Source organism: Benincasa hispida, chromosome 9 (genome assembly GCF_009727055.1).
Source record: "Benincasa hispida cultivar B227 chromosome 9, ASM972705v1, whole genome shotgun sequence".
NCBI classification, from domain to species: Eukaryota; Viridiplantae; Streptophyta; class Magnoliopsida; order Cucurbitales; family Cucurbitaceae; genus Benincasa; species Benincasa hispida.
The window spans coordinates 46,633,847-46,653,566 of NC_052357.1; the positions used below are offsets into that span (position 1 = coordinate 46,633,847).

Genomic DNA, 19,720 nt, shown 5'->3' on the forward strand with positions numbered 1-19,720 from the left:
TTTAATACTTTTTTTATTTTTTTATTCATGTATTTTTTTTTTTTCAAAAATATCCACTAACATTGACATTCGATCAATATCTCCATCTACATTTTCGTAAAAGTGAGACTTGAAACATTTTTGTCAATACCAACATTTTAAACTTTGTCACACGTCAAAGTTTTAATGCTTATAAAAAAATTATATAAAAAATTCAATAAATTATTCATCTGTTTTTAAATATAGGACAATGGATTAAAATATTTATAAATACAGAAAAATTTCACTATCTATTACAGATAATTGCAATTATTTATAAATATTTTCAATAATTTTGTCATTTAAAATAATTTTTTTTAATTATTTAAATTAATTAATAAATATTTTTTATTTTTATTAAGTTTAAAAGTTTATTATTTATAATATAACCACACTATTAACCTATTATTTCTTACTTTTATGTTTTTTGATTTTTTACAATATAATGGAAATGTCAATTCACTTTTTGTATCAATATCGACTCGTGATATAACTAATAAACAATTGTTTTTAAATATGAGACCAAAATAGACAAAATTTTCAAAGAGAGGAGAAATCCAACCCCAACCCGTGACTCCCAAACACCTAGTTTACCTCGTGAAGGGTTATGGGAAAAATAAAAAAGAACCCTCAAAGTCCAAAATTTTCCCTTCCAAATCCCTATAAAACCCCTTCCTTTCTTACCATCCCAATTCACCACCTTTGATCATAACTTTAAACCTAACACAACTTTTTTCTTTTTTTTTTTCTTCCCCAAACAATGACGATGACAGTCAATAAGTTTTTGGTGCCGTTATTTTTAAGATTACTATTTCTAGCCATACTTCTTGTTGGTATTAGTGCCACTCTTTTGTGTAAGGTCGACACAAAAGAGCTTTGTGTGAACTGTCGACCAGCAGTGGCTCCTTTGCACGGAAAACCACTGCAACCACCAACGAAACATTGTTGTTCAGTGATTCGTCATGCCGACCTCAAGTGTTTGTGCAACTTCAAATCAATCCTCCCATCTGTTGGGATTAATACAACTATTGCTTTGGCTTTGCCTTCCAAATGTGGCATTAACACTCCCCCAGAGTGTCATGGTTAGTAATAGCCTAGTTTTACCATTTTTAAACAAATTAAAATATTATAATTAAATATTTATTATATCTTTTGGGTTATTGATTGTTTTCAAAATAATTACTCACATCTCATATATAAAAATAATTAAGAATCGAATGAGAGGTACGTAATGTTAGTGCCACTAAGCTATGCTCGTGCATAATGTCATTATCATTAAGTGATGCTCGTTTTAATTAATTTTATAATGCTTGTGTAACAAAGTTTTCCTCTCTGTTGACATGGGCAGGTCTATGAAGGCTCAATGGTAGGAAACTAAATTAATTGAGTGATTTCTTGAAATGGGCATGTGTTTTTAGGAAATGGGTTACTTTTATTTTGAGTTTTTCTTCAATGTACTTTACCATATTTTGTGTAGAGAGAGAGAAAAAAAAAGAGTGTTGCTCTTCATGTATGTTTGTGGGTGGGAACTGAGGGCTTCTTCATGTGAAGAAGTATTTTACCTCATACAAGTGTTATGGAATAATAAAGATATGTACTGATCCCCCTTTTCATCTGAATGAAAATGTTTCATCATTTTTACTCTATATATATGCATTATTTATTCAAATACTAGTTAACTCTAGAATGAAGAAAACTGCAAACTTTACTTCAAATACTATTGATTGTTTCATCATTTGCGCTTTCACATTTTCTTAACCCAAAATGGCTAATGGCTGGGGAGAGGAAAGATACCTTTTTAGGATACCCTCAAGAATGGAGCTAGTAGAGATACGATGAGGCTTGTAGCTCAGATGATTCAAGCACGTGACTATGAACCCAAGTGTCGGGGGTTCGAAACCCTAGTTATCTCTATCATGAACTTCTAACAAGTCGTTTGAACTCTTATAAGACACCATAATATAACTGTATTATTTAAGGATATAGATAAAAATCAATTAATCGAATGGAGGTTGATTTGGGGGGTCAATTAAAATATGTGTGTGGCTTCCAGCAGATTTATTAAATATACATCTAACATGTTTGATATTGAATACTAAAATGAATGGTTGCTTTGTTAGACGTAGAAGAGATAATGTTTTGATATCGGTCTAATCTTCAAATCTGGGCTAATATTGACCAAAAGGGATACAGAAGATAGTATGGCAAATATGTTTTGAGTAATCACAAAGGGAATATATATATATATATATATATATATATATTGAGAAAAAAAAAGTTTGCTATGCTTATGTGATTAATAAAAAGACTATTTTATAAAATAAAAGCATAAAAAATTAAGACTTGTTTGATAGCCATTTTTCTTTAAAATTAAGCTATATTTTATTTTCTTACAACGATTTGCATTTTTCTTACAACACAAACCTATTTGACCCAAAGGTGTCCCATTTGCACACTTAACTTCGTTTAGAATTGTTGTAAAAGAGTGTTTGATAAATTTTAATTTTAAATTAGAAAAAATTAGTTAAGATGTTTGATAAATTAATAATTAATTTAGGCCCCATTTTTTTTTTTTTTTTTTTTTTTGAAAATTAAGTCTATTTCATCCACATTTCTTACAATAATTTGCATATTTCTTAAGTATAATGGTTGTATTCTTAGCTAAATTTCAAAAATAAAAACTACTTTGTTTAGTTCTCAAAATTTGGCTTGGTTTTTTAAACCATTCATGAAAAGTAGATAACAAAAGTAGAAATTTGGAGGTTCATAGCCTTAATTTTCAAAAAAAATAAAAACAAATAACAAATTGGTTACTAAATGGGACTTTAGTTATATAATTATTTGAAAATATATATGATTTGAATTGCAACCATTTTTGTTTAATTAAAAAGATTATGAAATATTTTTTTAAATAATTATTTATAAAAATTTGAACCAATTAAATTTTAGAATAAATGTGAGAAAATAAATTAATGAAATGAAAATTTGAGATGGATAAAGAAAGATACCAAATTTTTAGGAAAGTTAAAATCTAAAAGCTCCATTAAAATAATCTTTGCACGTTAGAACAATTTTAGAAGTGATTTTGAGTAGACTAATAAATAAGTTGTTTTATAAAACAATCTAAGTAGTTAAGATTCTCTTAAAATAGTTTTTTTACGATTTCTAAACGGACCTTTAATCTTTAGCCAAATGAACCAAGAGCCCTAGCATTCATAGGGCTCACCTCAGTCTTGACCAGAAATGAGGCTAATGCCAACCTATTTGGCCGAAGGATGTGCAATTGCACTCTTGAGCATTCGTGGGCTCACCACAACCTCAACTAATGATGTGATAAGGTCTACGATCATATTACCGAAATTACATGAATTAAATTAGGATATTTGAGAGTATAAGACTAAATTAAAATAAATTTTAAAGTACAAAGGTAAAATATTATTTTAACCTTCTTCAAATTATCATCCATTAGCGTTGTTGATTAATTGTGCTTTAACAACCTTGGGATATTTAAAAAAAAAAAAAAAAAGATCAACGACTGTGAGGTAGAAAATTAATATATTAACATTTTGGGATGATACTTTGTATTGGGGATCTTACATTGGAAAGGTAAGAGGCCTCCCGAATTTTTATATGATACATGGATTATTCCTCCTATCATTAATTAACTTTGAGATTAAACTTCAATTTTCTCAAATTTACACTTATTTGTATTTTATTCGCATTGACTAATAATCCTGCCCATCAAATAGGATTGTTCGCTCCACTTTGAAATGAAAAAAGAGGTATATATATATATATATATAGTTGGGCGAATGTCAATTTATACTCCTAAACTTCATGAGTTGTATCAATTTAAACCTTGAACTTTTGCCAGTGTATTAATTTACACTCTTCTCTAGATTTCGTTCAATAAGTATGGTGTGAAACTTATAATTTGAGTCAATCAAATTCTCATTTCATAAACAAACCAATTTAGATTCTTCATTATGATTTTACAATTACCTTTGAGAATCATCCATGCATTCATTATTTCATTCTCGAACGTGTATAGACTTCTCTTCAAATGTTGGTTCAACAAAATGAACGATTAGAGTAAATTGATCATGAATGCTTTTCAAAGGAAATTTTATCTAATATAGTCTAAATTAATTCATTGAGGAAAGTTTAGTTGATACAAAAATTTTTCAAACAGAATTAATAGAGGGTGTAAACTATTAGATTTACAAATGTTCAGGGCTTAAATTGATAAAATTATTAGTTCAAGATTTAAATTAATACAATCCCAAAGTTTAGGGATTATAAATGGATACTTTTCAAAAAAGGTTTTACTATTAAAAATGAATATTTAAATCTAATTTTATCCATTTTGGTTCTTACACATCTTAAGTTCTAGTAGATATGTGTCTAGCTCAGTTCACATATTTTCAAAATGTCTATTTCTATCTTTATATTTTCTATTTTGCGCGCATATACTTTCAAAACATCTATTATAATCCCTATAATTTAAACAAGGGGTTATTTAGATAGGGGGCGGTTTTAAAAGTTAATTGAGGAAAAGGGGTGGTTTCCAACTTATTTAGGGGAAAAGAGTAGTTTTTTTTTGTCCCCAACCGAATGCGCCTCTTGAAGAGACACATTCAGGAATATTTTATTATTTTTCCCCCGCACACTGCATTAAAAAAAAATTAAACCGGTCATTCAAGAATATTTTATTATTTTTTCCTCGTACGCCACATTAATGCATCTGTTGAACACGATCGTTTAGTAAATTACTATGCAATCGTTTAATAAATTATACACGATCGCTTAGTAAATTATACATGATCGCTTAGTAATTTATACACAATCGTTTAGTAAATTATACACGATCGCTTAATAATTTATACACGATCACTTAGTAATTTATACACGATCGCTTAGTAATTTATACACGACCGTTCACTTATAAATGATTTGTTTATCTAATTGTAGATCAATGGCGCTACTTCGCATCTTTGTACGATTTGGTGGGGATTGGGATGAGTCCAGAAGAAATTATGTTGGTGGTCATATGAAAGGTCTAAAAGTCAGAAATGATATAACAGTCAGTGAATTAGTGAGTATGATGCACTAACGACTGAATATCGATCCAGATATGTTTGATATACACATCAATTGTACTGTACAATATGTAATTTTAGCACCAATTATATTCTGTACAACACCAATTGTACTATACAGTATGTAATTTTAACACAAATTTATCAAAACGATCACCTAGTTAAATGTACAACACCAATTGTATTCTACAAATTTAACACAAATTTATCTAAACGAAAACTAAACGATCGTGTAACAGTTAGGTAGAGGATCACTTAGTATTATCTAAACGATCACTTAACAAAACTTAAGCGATTGTTTAGTATTATCTAAACGATCGCTTTATAAATTAGTATACGATTGTGTAATGGATATCTAAACGATCGCGTAACAATTAGCTAAACGATTGCTTAGTATTATCTAAACGATCGCTTTAACAAAACCTAAATGATCGCTTAGTATTATCTAAATGATCGAATAACAAAACCTATGCGATCGCTTTATAAATTAGTACACAATCGCGTAATGGATATCTAAACGATCGCTAACAGTTAGCTAAATGATAGCTTAGTATTAGCTAAACGATTTCTTAGTATCAACCAAATGATCGTTTAGTATTAGCCAAACAATCACATAGTGGATATCGAAATGATTGCGGAACAGTTAGCTAAAAGATCACTTGGTATTCTCCAAACGATTGCTTAACAAAACCTAAACGATCGCTTAGTATTATCTAAACGATCGAATAACAAAACCTAAGCGATCGCACAGTATTAACCAAATGACTGCTTTATAAATTAGTACATGATCACGTAATGGATATCTAAATGATCGCTTAGTATTATCTAAACGATCGCTTAGTATTAGTCAAATGATCGCTTAGTCTCTGACCGCTTAGTATTGATCGCTTAGTAAGATCTATCCGATCGCTTAGTATTATCTAAATGATCGCTTAGTATTAGCCAAATGATCGCTTAGTATTATCTCTCATCGCTTAGTAATATCTATCCAATCGCACTATCCGATCACTTAGTATTCTCTTCAATTGCTTCGTAATATCTATCCGATCATTTAGTATTCTCTCCGATCGCTTAGTAATATCTATCCGATTGCTTAGTATTCTCTCCGATCGCTTAATAATATCTATTCGATCACTTAGTATTCTCTATCCAATCATTTAGTAATATCTATGATTGATTTGATAGTAATATTGCTATTTTGAGATTAAGAAATTGCTATGATTGATTTGATATACTCAATATTAATTTTTAATTTCAAATTTTTTTTTTTGTTTAAAGTTGTTAGAAACTTATGCAAAAATATAGATAATAACTTTCGACTATTGTAAATAATTGAATTTCAAGTGCATTTTCGTAATTGAATTTCATTAATAAATTTAATCACATGTACAATGTTATTTATTCACGACTGGAAGAAGATCCTCTATTACACCTAGATTGATTATGTTGAGTGACATAGTGTCCATGATCGCCACGTCCTCTTACACTTGGTGGTTGACTTTTCTCTAGAAAGTGTATATCCTCACTACATTGTCAATATGTAACATACTGGTCATGGATATTTGGATGGACATGTGAAGTTTGTCCTTCTTCCATGCTTAGTGTACTGAGTGTCGTTGGAAAAAAACTAAATATTGAGGGAGAGGACATCATGGAAGTGTACTGATCGACTGGTGTTGTTGGATATTCATTCCGAACATTAAGTTGAATAGGAACATCCTCATGTCTTGCTGGATCACCTTATTCTTCCATGGGAATGTCACCATTGAAATATCGTACTCGATATATCAAGGTGAGTCTACGCAAGGCTCTTTGAGTAGATATTGACAAATTTGGAAGCTCGGCCTGAAAAAGAATTGAATAAAAAATTAATGACTTTAAAATTTATTTTGGTGTGCAATGAAGAGATAAAATCAAACAATCATAGTAAACAATAAACTCATACCAAAAAGTGATAGGATGCTCCTACTTTAGTTATGTATCGTCTGCTCACAATGGAATACCATTCAATATATCCAGGCTCAATACCTACACCGTTGTTAATAGGAGGTCCATTAACAACCAAACCGTGTCGATTTTCCCAGATTGTAATTTGAGGAGCCAGATATACAATCGAGTCTCGATCATGCCTGCCCCTTAGATCGTGTGAATGAAGTCGGGTGTCCGTATTGCAAGGTTGAGGAATTTGTTGCAACATCCCAAATTGACACATCACACGATTTGAGTGATGTCACTCCACAATGAAGAAGCATATGAGTAGACATCTGGATGTCCATATCTCATTGCCATTGAGACAATATGGCAGCAATAGTTGGATCAGATGATTATATGGTTCCCAAATAATCTGCATGCATATGTGTCAAAACATGAATTAACCAGGAGAATGAAACATTATGAATACGCTAAGAAACACCCTCTTTTCCCTAAATAAGTTGAAAACCACCCATTTTCCCCAATTAACTTTCAAAACCACACCCTATCTAAATAACCCAACTTTGTTTATTCTATTTTATTTTTATTAAATTTTTTTTGTCAATTTTAATGCAACACGCTAAATAATTTGGTTGAAATGTGGTTATAACTTTGTAACAAAATGTTTTATTATCCATACGATTTGAGTAAAGATTTTGCCAAACATATATCATTGTAATAAATTTTTGTTGTCATGTTAAAATTTCCATCAATATTTATTTTCATATTTCCACGTATTCAATATTGGCATGATATATTTCCATTATATCTTTAAAAATGGGTTGGTTGCACAAATAATAATTAAGCCTAAAATAATAAAAGATATAGTACAAGGATAAACATATTAGGGATATGACACAAAATTAGTGCCGAATATCACTGATAGTAGCTACCGGTGATAACCATATTGGTAAATGACTAAAAAGTCTGTGCGCACAACCCACCATTTCCCACTTTTTCTTCTGGCTTTCTCACATTGGAAGCTATCATTTATAGCTACTATTAGTTGTTATAAGTGATAGTTTTCAATTTGAGAAATATTAATATAACCTTGAAATATTAGCTTTCATTTTGCTATCAGTTACTTGTGGCTATCATTTATACACTTTCATCAATTGGAATCAACCTTGAAATATTAATACTTAAGACTATTAATGGCTATTAATGATAGACTTTTATAAGTAGTTGTCAACTTTGAAAGGAAACTATCAACTTTTAAAGATTAACATTTAAAGCTACAAGTAATAGAAGTCTATCAATGAGAGGTCTATAAGTGACTAACATTGATATCTACCTAAGTCATATCATCAATATCATTTATTTAATTGATATATACCTAAGTCATATCACTGATATATGGGTATTACTGATAGTTTCTATCAGTAGCTATCGCTGATAACTTTTAGTAGTGGCTTCAATGATAGGCTTTCAACATTTGAAATCAACTTTTATATCATTGATATCATTGATATATGGATATCACCTAAATATTATCATTGATATCACTTATATCACTTATATCGTGGTTATCGGTGATAGTTTCTATCACTGTAACATGCTATCAGAGATAAATTGTCATTCCTTTTTACCATCAAATAACATATATGCAATTATTTTTAAATTATACTATTTTGATAGATATTTTTTCTTATTTTTCTCTTTATCATAATTTTCCTAAAAATATCTATCAAAGATGGCAACAAAGTGTCACAAATTTGAGTATAATATCAGTGTAAAAAACATTTTATCTTGTTTGAAAGCGTAAAATTTATTATTTTGTTAATTTAAATAATTTTTTGTTTTTTTTTCATATTTTTTTCTACAAATATTCATTGTCATCGACGCTTTGTTGATATTTCCATCAACATTTCAATAAAATTGAAACTTTGACACTTTCGGCGACATCGACATTTTAAACTTTGGCTTATGTCAAAGTTTTAATGTTCATGAAAAAAATTATATAAAAAACTTCAAATCAATTATTTAAAATAATAATAAAAAAAAAAGTATTATATATTTTTTTAACAAGTTAAAATATTTATTATTTTTATATTATATTCACATTAGTGATATTTTGTTGCTTATCTGTTATATTTTATAGATTGTTTACAATATAACGAAAATATCCATTTACCTTCTATGTTTATGTTGAATTCATGAACTTTTATGTTGATGTTGAATTCATGAAAAATTGATACATTGAAAGAAATTTAACAGTACGACACGTAAACTTATAAGCAATTACTTTTCAAATATGAGACAAAAATAGGCAAATTTTCAAAGAGTGAGGGAATTCAATTCCAACCGGTGACTCCCAAGCCTAATTTACCTTGTGAAGATATGGGGAAAAGAGAAAAAGAACCCTCGAAGGCCAAACTTTTCCCTTCCAAATCCCTTTAAACCCCTTCCTTTCCTTACCATCCCAATCCAACCCCTTTGCTCATAGCTTCAAACTATACAACAATTTTTTGTTCTCCAAACAATGGGGATGTGTGTCGTTATTTTTAAACTTGCCTCTCTTAACCATGCTTTTGACGGATACTATCATTAGTCCTTTATATAAGATTGACACGATGGAGCTCGGTGTGTATCGACCGGTAGTGGCTCTTTTGTATGGACAACCGTTGCAATCACCAATGAAAGGTTGTGTTCGGTCATCCATCATGCCGACCTCAAGTGTTTGTGCAACCTCAAATCAATCCTCCCATCAATTGGGAAAAATATAACCAATGCTTTGGCTTTTCCTTCTAAATGTAGCATTGAAACTCCCCCAAAATGCCATGCCATGGTTAGTAATAACCCTACTCTTTTTCTTTCTCCTTTCTTTTCTCTATTCATGCCATCAACATAATCAACATAAGCTAAAATTTTGATGTCTCTCAACTTTACTAAATAACTATAGATATAAATACGAAATCAAGGAATAGTCTAGGTTAATGAATAAGATTTTTTACTTTTTTTATACAAGTTAAATATTATAATTAAATATATATTATATCTTCTTAGTGATATTCATTATTTTTAGAATAATTACACATCTCATATACAAAAGTCCATGAAGCACAAATACAGATACAGTTACACGATACGAATACAATCGGATACGGTGATTCGTCAATTTCTAAAAAACTAAGATACGGATACGTCTAAGGATACGTCATTTGTTTTATATATTTTTTTAATATATATATATATATATATATATATATATATATATTTTCTAAAAGAAACGAGGATACTATACATTGAAGATATATTTTCTTTTTCCTAAAAAATCTATGATAAGAGATAAATTTAGCATACAAATTAATAACAATAGCACAAAATAAAAATACAAACACTGAAATACAATACAAAAAAAGTAATATCTAAGATGTTGAAGTACAATAGTTAATAAAATGTAATAGAAAAGTGACTCGTATTTAAAAAAGAAGAAGGGAGAAGTATGAAATAAAATAACAAAACTTCTTCATTGAATTGTTGAAGATATCCAAATGGTTTATATTTTGGTGGACTTTGTAGGGACTCAAATGTGAAGATGAAGATTAGATGATTCTAGGGTTTGGTCTTTTATTTATTTTTTTCCTTTTAGTTTTGGACTCGAGTAGTGAGCTTTTTAAATAGGTTGCCTAGTTTTAGATTGAGAAAGATTAGATGAGTTGCTTGTCTTTTTTCTTTAAAAAAAAAGGTACGCGTACAAATAGATACGTCAAATCGCGTGTCAGATATGTATCTGGGAAGTATCTGGAAGTATCGGTATCCGATACGTGTCTGATATGGATTCTTTGCCTCACATGAAGTATTTGTGCTTCATAGACAAAAGTAATTAAAGATCAAACAAGAGTTGTTCTCGTTATTTTTATAATTGATGCTCATGTAACACAATTTTCCTCCTCCCTCTTTACATGGGCAGGTCCATGAAGGCTCATGGGTTGGAAACTAAATTAATTAATTGGAGTGATATTTGAAATGGGCATGTGTTTTTAGTATACTTTACCATATTTTATGTAGAGAGAGGTAAAAAAGAGTGTAGCTTTTCATGTATGTTTGGTGGGGAATGAGGGCTTCTTAATGTGAAGGAGTATTTTACCTTACACATGAAGGAACAATGAAGTTCTATAATAGAAGGGGATCATTCTCAATTTTTGTTTTTAACAGAATCCCAATTTACATAATAGAAAATTATGCATTATACAATAAAATATAACATGTTTTGAAGGGGTTAGGGAAGAAATAGCATTTACCTTTGAGGCTAATAATCTTCACATAATTCCTTCTTTGGTCACGAATTTCCATTCTCGAACTCGATATCCAAAATTGAAATCTCAAATGGCTACCAGCACAAATGAACCTCCTGTATTTTCCTTAGGGATGAGAATTCAAGAGTTGTGGGCTCTAAATTTTGGGAAGAGTAAGAGAAATTTGAGAGAAAGAAGAAAACTAATTTTCTTCTCTATGTTCTTGGGAATTACGAGAAGGATCTCTCATCGACACACTCTATGAAGAAGATGAAGAAATCGTCAAAAAACTAAACTTCTCCTTGTTAGGACTGGTGTCCTAATTATCCCAGAGTTTTGTAGTTTGTAATCTGTACACATTGTTATTAATAAAATAAGAGTTATTTTATTTACATTTACTCATATCCAATAGACAAAGATCCATGATTATTATATGTAAACTTAAGTATGTATATGAGATATACAAGTGGATCATACCTTAAATAATAACCTAAAAGGTCTGTAGTATAAGGATAAAGGAGAGATACCTTATCCTGATGACACAACGGATATGACCCGCTTTATAGAGGTTTACAAGTGTTATAAACTACTACAGATGATTTGATCCTAACCATTCATGTGGAGACATGCGAGCGGGGGTGTCCTATACAAATAGTTTGTATAAGACCGGACCACGAGATGATTAGTCTCTTTATATAACGTCGTTGATAATTGAGACTTACATCTCACTAAAACGACCATAGGTGACATGACCTTAATCCTGAGTGTTTTGGGAACTCCTACCTATGAGGGCGATTCTTTGATTAGTATGGGTGAGAGTGGCCAGATTGCCAACTCAACAAGCCTACCTTTTTGGGGATTTATTTGATTAGGGAGCTGGGAACTCAGTTACATAAAATGGAATTCACTCATTCCCCGAAGCAGGGATAAGTAGATAGATTGCTCCCTTAAGGGCTGATTCTAAGTCTTGAACATAGTGGCCACATTCTCTCTTTGGAAGAGAGGACCCAGTCATAGTAGGACTATGACTTATTGTTCATTAGAGAAATCAGTGGTACTTAAGGAGTTAGATGTAACTATAGGGGCAAAACGGTAAATTGGCCCAGTTGTACTTACGAGCGATCTGTGAAGAGTTATCGCACTGTTATTGGTTAATATGGACATAGAAATATATTTGTAGTGCAAAGAGTGCAGCTGTCGGTCTTTAATAGAGTGTCTGGCAGTTAACGGATGGTGGATATCATGATTAAAGAATTTAGTTAGTTATTCACGTACTGTTGGAGCTTCAACCTACAGGTCCATAAGGTTCTCTTGGTAGCTCAATGGATTCAAGTTAAGAATCAGATTTTGGGGTTGATTTGAAGTGTTCAAATTAACAAGAATAAATTCAATTATATATGATATAATTTGTGTGATGTATGAGATACATCAAGTGGAGGAATTAATGTAAATATGATTTACATTAAGTACCATAAAATAGAAAAAGAACTATGGTTTATAGGTTATAGGTTATAAATATAATATGGTAAGTTGGTTATCATATTTATTTATAATATATTAATTATATGATAATTAATTTCTTTTTCTCTAATAACCAATTGAGTGAGAGGTTATTTGTGGTTTTATGGTAACCGTTAGATAAAAGGAAAATTGTTTTCCTAAAATTAGAAGTTGCCTCATTCGAAAATTACTCACGGACAAGCTATCAAGTGAAAGAGTTTCACTAAGTGACAGCTATGCAGAGACTAAGCAACCGTTCACTTTTGACTATACGATAGTCATTTAGCTAATCGTAGCTACATGATCGAGTGGCAAGTCTATAGATAAGCCGCCATTTACTAAACAATCGAGCACATCGTCTATACGATAGACAGTGTATTATCTCCCACTTGCTTGATCATCTACTCGATTGTAGTCCTCCAGTCTCTTCCTCAAGTAAAGATCAAACAGAGTCTACAACTCCTGGATTCTCACACCGAGAATACCAAGGTAACCATTGTGGTGATGTTCTCACTCTGTTCGTGAATCGAGTTGGACTTTATTGGGTTCGAGGAGCCGTTCGTTGTGTTCGTGCAATTGGTAGCAGTCTGTTTATTGCGTTTGAGAGTTGTCTTGGATGCTTGTAGATTGATCGAGGGATTTGTGAAGAATGGTTCTTCAAAGATATGCATCCTCTACCCCTTGTGTCATTGTTTAGCATGCTGTAATTTCTACTTATGCATAACTTGTTAGTTTCCATTTAGACTGTAATTGTTTATGTTTATTCGAATGAAATTTGGAACGATCCCTTTCGCTACTCATGGAAATCCTCGTGTTTGATTTCCTTCACCCCTCTCACGTTTCACGATGGCTAGAGAGAAAAAATAGGAGGGAGTCATTCTCAATCTAATTTAATTCAAAAATTAAATTAAATTGAATATATATAAATATATACATATAATAACTAACTTATTATATGTATGTATAACTATATGTTATATCAAATATAACATATAACCTATAATTTTTATATTGTATCAAATACAATATAATCTATAGTTTTAATTTTTCTCAACAATGCATGATATTTAATATAAATCACATCTATACTAAATTTAATTATATGAATCTCATCCATATAATTAATATTTGAATCATATTCAAATATTTATTTCCTCTCAAATAAACTTTATATTATAATGAATTCATTCTATTATATCACATATAATTAATTTAATTAATTATATCATATATAATTAATTCTCTCAATTAATTTGAAAAATTCAAATTAATCCAAAATTAATTCTCAATAATCATTTTTGAGCTATAGAGGGTATCTTATGGACCTGTAGATTGAAGCTCAATAATCATCCATTAACTGCCGGTCACTCCACTAAAGACCAACAACTACACTCTTCATACTATAGATATATATTTCTGTCCATTAGATATAACGAGTCAATAGCCCGATGATCCTTCACAAATTACTCCTATGTACAGTTGGGCCAAAATTATTGTTTTGCCCATGTAGTTACATCTAACTCCTTAAGTACCACTGATTCCTATAATAAACAATAAGTCATAGTCCAACTATGACCAAATCTCTCTCGGGCCAAGAGACGGTGTGATCACATTGTTCAAGCCCCGGAATCAGCCCTTAAGGAAGCAATTTATCTACTTACCCTTATATCAGGGAAGAAGTGTCACACCCCGCCCAGAGTCCGCACTCCTAAGCCCGAGGAGAGGCGTGAGGGACCGCAAATACCACTCTTTTGTGATACCTACTGTCCAATTGAACCTCTTTACTACACTGAGCAAACTTTAAGTCAAAGAGATAACAACAACTGATTAAGTAGGCCCAGTTTATATTACAACAATGTAACATTCATATAACTCCAAGACTTTAATTACAAAGTTTACAACAACCATTCTTAAAACCCTCTGAAAGTGTAACTGTGGCATGTGGCAGACCTTGACCTTAGCAGCACCTTGGAACTTCTCATCTTGCGCTATCTGGGAAGAAAAACATGAAAGAAAAGAATGAGCTACACAAAGCTCAGTGAGTAATAAGCAACTTCTAGAGTTTATTTTAACTCATAACAACAAGCATATCATAAATATACGAGGTTACAGTCAAACCTCCACTTTGAATGAGTCTGGTCTCAAATTCTATCTACACGCACGGAAGATAGCTAAACTAATAGCTATTTAGAATGAGCATGTTGTCTACCTACACACACGGTAGATAGTTAACTATTACTAACTACAAATGCTTACTCTTTTGTGTTCCCTTTGTTCCCTATGTCCTCTATGTGCACATAGCTCCCCGCTCATGGGCTCAGAAGCTAGGCCCATCGACCCTCTAACCATCCCATACGACGTTCTTCCCACAGGCTCAGGAACTAGACCTCTCGGTCCCCTGACCATCCCGTGAGGTTTTGCTTTTGGGCTCAGGAACTAGGTCTATTGACCCCCTGACCATCCCGATCATATAATCTCATTCTCATGCTCGATACTCATTCATAACATAAGCATATACAATTTACTCTAAAATATATGCTTAAGACTTAAAGGAAAGTACCACTCACCTTGGTAAGGATAGGAATCTTTCTGTTAGAAGTTCCTTGATCTTCCCGGGCTCCTCTTTTGAACCTTAAATTCAAGATTCAACTTAAAGCTCAGATTACTCATAGTTCTAGGCTTTGTCTCGGGATACTTTCTTCTACAAATATGCTTTAAAATGTTTCAGGAAGCGTATCTCAAAATCTTAGATCATAACGCTCCATGGTTTGGCCAAAAATATCATAATATCAAGACTGGCCTAGCTTACCCTACAGCTCGACCCTTCTATCTTTTCCTCATTTGCCAGCCCGATTCCTTGGAGTTTCTTTTCTAACAGCCCTATCCTAAAAAGTAGACTCTCAGAGCTTTCAGGTGGCTTTGAAAACACTCCAAACGCACGAGTTTTCTGGAAGAATTCTTCGTCCCAAGTTGATGCTACTTCCAGACCTTCCTGTCCGACATCATCTTCCCCTTTTGGAACCTCTCGACCAACACATTATCTTGCTACCAACGCATGCATTCCTTCATCAACGCATAGTTTTCTCACAATCTGCCTTCATACACTCTTCTTAATGTCCTTTGAGTTATGATCTGAAGAGAAGTCCTTGGCCCTATTTATAGGCGTCCAAAATCTCTCCAAGGCCGACACCTCCTACTTGGCCGTATGTCCAAGTGTCTTTTCCCACACTATCAACGCAACCTTTATGTCATCGCAATCTAAGATGTCTTTCTCTTCCTTAGCCAACACATAATGTTTAAATTTGCATGTCTTCTTGCACCTCATTTGCTTAAGGCATAAGATTTCTTCCCAACAAGCCACATGTCCAGATGACGACCTTGAATGCGTCCATCCAATTGTCGCAACTTGGTCACATATGCTAGGTGCTCGCGAGGCTAATCTTTGGCCATATACCTTCCTCTCACGCATGACTTACCTTTGGCTTATGCGCTCAACTAGGATTATGACCACACTCTTCCAACGCATACCATTTGCCTTGTCCTATGCGCCCACATACTCTCGGATGTTCAACGCATATAGCACATCACCAACGCATAACAACCTTATGTACCACAAGCCTTAGTAACATAAGACGTTTCACTATGCGTCCACCATGGCTCATCTCATCACTGCATAGCTCATCGTCTAGTACTGCTGTCGCATAGCACCATCGTATAGTGTTGCCGCATAGCACCATCGCATAACACTATCGCATAGTGTTGCCGCATAGCACCATCACATAGTATTTCCTCATAGCACCATCACATAGTGTTGCCGCATAGCACCATCACATAGTGTTGCCGCATAGCACCATCGCATAACACTATCGCATAGTGTTGCCGCCATAGCACCATCACATAGTATTTCCTCATAGCACCATCACATAGTGTTGCCGCATAGCACCATCACATAGTGTTGTCGCATAGCAACATCGCCCAGCGTCATCGTCTAATGCTGATGCTGATCTTGTAGTGCCAAAGCCTCATCGTCTAACGCTATCGCCCATCGCATAGCATTATCGCTTAACGCTTGATGCTATCGTCTAGCTTTCATGCTTATCGTCTAGCGCTTACATTGATCATGTAGTACTTTGTCTATCGTATAGCCCGATCGTCTAGCACCCGCCTACACGATCACCTACCTCATCGTGTAGCTCCCCGCTTTGCTATACGATCGTTCAACGTCCGCCTACATGATCGCCTATCTCATCGTGTAGCGTTGCTCACTTACTATACAATCGTCTACCTCATCGTGTAGCGTCATTCCCTTACTACACGATTTTCCAGCGCCTATGCCCGCGCAACTTGAGGTTACCACATACTTTGTTAACCTCTCAAGACATAGGCTGTCGCATGTTTGTCTCCGCATAGCCTTTCCTCTCGGCCATACTTCAGCCTCTTTCAACGCCCAAATAACCTCTCAAATGTTCATGGCCAACGCATGGCACAACACCAACACTTAGCATAAGGCCAGCGCATGTCAAATACTTAGCCATTTCTCTAGCCTTCAACGCATAGTTCTTTTAACCAAATTTTCACTAGCTTCGGCTTATACTAAACAATCTATTTAAACACTTAGAATTTTCCTCCACTTCAACATAGGATTTAACTTTCACTTAGTTAATTCCCTTAATCACCTGCTTAAGTAGGAAAAATGGAAATCCGGGTTTCATAAGAAGTGTATTCCATCTTTGTAGCTATGTTCCCAGCTCCCTAATCAGACGAATCCTCAAAATGGTAGGTCAGCGATCTGACCACTTTCACCCACGCAAATCAAAGAATCGTCTTCACGGGCAGGAGTTCACAACTCATTCAGGATTCAGGTCATGTCATCTATGGTCATTCTAGTGAAATTTAAGTCTCTATTATTAACGTCATTATATAATGGAACTAATCATTTCATGATCTGGTCTTATACAAATCTTTGTATAGGATACCCCCGCTTACATGTCTCCACATAAATGATCTGAAGGGAAAACCATTGAAGGTTTCCGTAACGGAATGTGGAGATCGTCCCAATTTCGTTATTTCACAGAATTTACAGCATTACAGAATAAATAAGAGAATGATTATGCATTAAGAATAAAAATTACAACATGCTATTAAGGGAAAGGAGAAGAAAAAACATCTTACCTTTGAAGAACCAATTTCTTCACGTATTCCCTCGAATGGATCACGATCCGAAATCCCCAATACGAATTTTTCAATTGGGCACCACCGCTTGAGAACCTTCTGTATTCTTCTTGCTATAAATGACTCAAGCAAGAGTTGTGGGATTTGCTTGAATTCTTGGAAGAGGGAGGATGAGAGATTGATAAGGGGAGAGGAAATAAATTTTCTTTGTAAAAAATCTTTACAAGGAGAACTATTCTCTCAAAGAAAATATAGGAAGAAGATGAAACATCACCATTCATGTCACTGATCCCTCTCATCATGTACTTGGTTGAGAGAAATTAGGGGGAAGGAGTCAACTCCCTCCCTTTAATTAATTAATATTAATTTAATAAAATAAAATAAATAATAATTATACATATAATAACAACTTTATTATATAAATATAAACTATATGTTATATCTCATATAACACATAATCTATAGTTACATATTGTATCAAATACAATATAACATATAGATTTATTTTCTTTCAACCATACATGGCATTTAATATAAATCACATTTATACTAAATTCACTTATATGAATCTCATTCATATAATTTGAATTATATTCAAATTACTCTCATAATACTTTATACTATAATGTATCAAATACATTATATTAATTATATCACATATATAATTAATTTAATTAATCATATAATATATATTTAATTTTCTCAATCAATTTGAACACTTTAAATTAATCCAAATTAATTCTCAATTAAATCGTTGTTGAGCTACAGAGGGTACCTTATGGACCTGTAGATTGAAACTCCAATGGTACTTGGATAATTGATTAAACTCTTTAATTAAATCACCAAATTTCCATTAACTGTCAGTCATTCCACTAAATACCAAGAGCTACACTCTTCGCATTACAGATACATTTATGTGTCCATTGGATATAACCAATCAACAGTGTGATGATCCTTCACAAATTGCTCGTAAGTACAGTTGGGCCAAAATTATCGTTTTGCCCCTGTAGTTACATCTAACTTCTTAAGTACCACGGATTTCTCTAATGAATAATAAGTCATACTCCAACTATGACCAAGTCTCTCTCGGGCCAGGAGAGGGTGTGGCCACTATGTTCAAGTCTCGGAATCAATACTTAAAAGAGTAATTTATCTACTTACCCTATCATTGGGGAAGGAGTGAATTCCATCCTGTGTAACTGTGTTCCCAGCTCCCCAGTCAGACGAATCCCCAAAATGGTAGGCATATTGAGTTGGCAATCTGGCCACTCTCACCCATGTAAATCAAAGGACCGTCTTCATAGGTAGAAGTTCACAACTCACTCAGGATTCAAGTTATGTCACTTATGGTCATCCTAGTGAAATGTAAGTCTGTATTATTAATGGCGTTATATAATGAGACATACATTTCGTGGCCCGACCTTATACAAACTTTTTGTATAGGATACCCTCGCTCACATGTCTCCACATGAATGATCAGGATCATATCATTTATAGTACTTTACAATACTTGTAATGTCTGCAAAGCGAACTATATCCGTAGTGTCACCAGGATAAGATCCATCCATTTACTATAGACCATTTAGGCTAGATATCATTTAAACATGATCTACTTGTATGCCTCTACATATAGGTTTAAATTACATAAAATAACCTAGGATCTTTATTTATTAGATTGAGTGTATGCTCATAAAATAGCAATTATTTTATTAATAACAACTT

The 19,720-nt window shown here is 32.8% G+C and overlaps 1 protein-coding gene across 1 annotated transcript; it reads left to right on the forward strand.

Annotated features, from left to right (window-relative positions):
• The first annotated feature begins 732 nt into the window (after window positions 1-732).
• LOC120084494 (putative lipid-transfer protein DIR1) lies at window positions 733-1,602 on the forward strand. Its single transcript, XM_039040289.1, has 2 exons — window positions 733-1,100; window positions 1,367-1,602. Exons 1-2 carry the CDS (start codon window positions 779-781, stop codon window positions 1,372-1,374), a joined length of 330 nt encoding a protein of 109 aa, XP_038896217.1. The 5' UTR covers window positions 733-778; the 3' UTR covers window positions 1,375-1,602.
• Window positions 1,603-19,720: the final 18,118 nt, after the last annotated feature.

Coding starts and splice junctions, on each gene's coding strand:
- LOC120084494 (XM_039040289.1), top strand. CDS start 779: ATGACGATGACAGTCAATAAGTTTTTGGTGCCGTTATTTTTAAGATTA.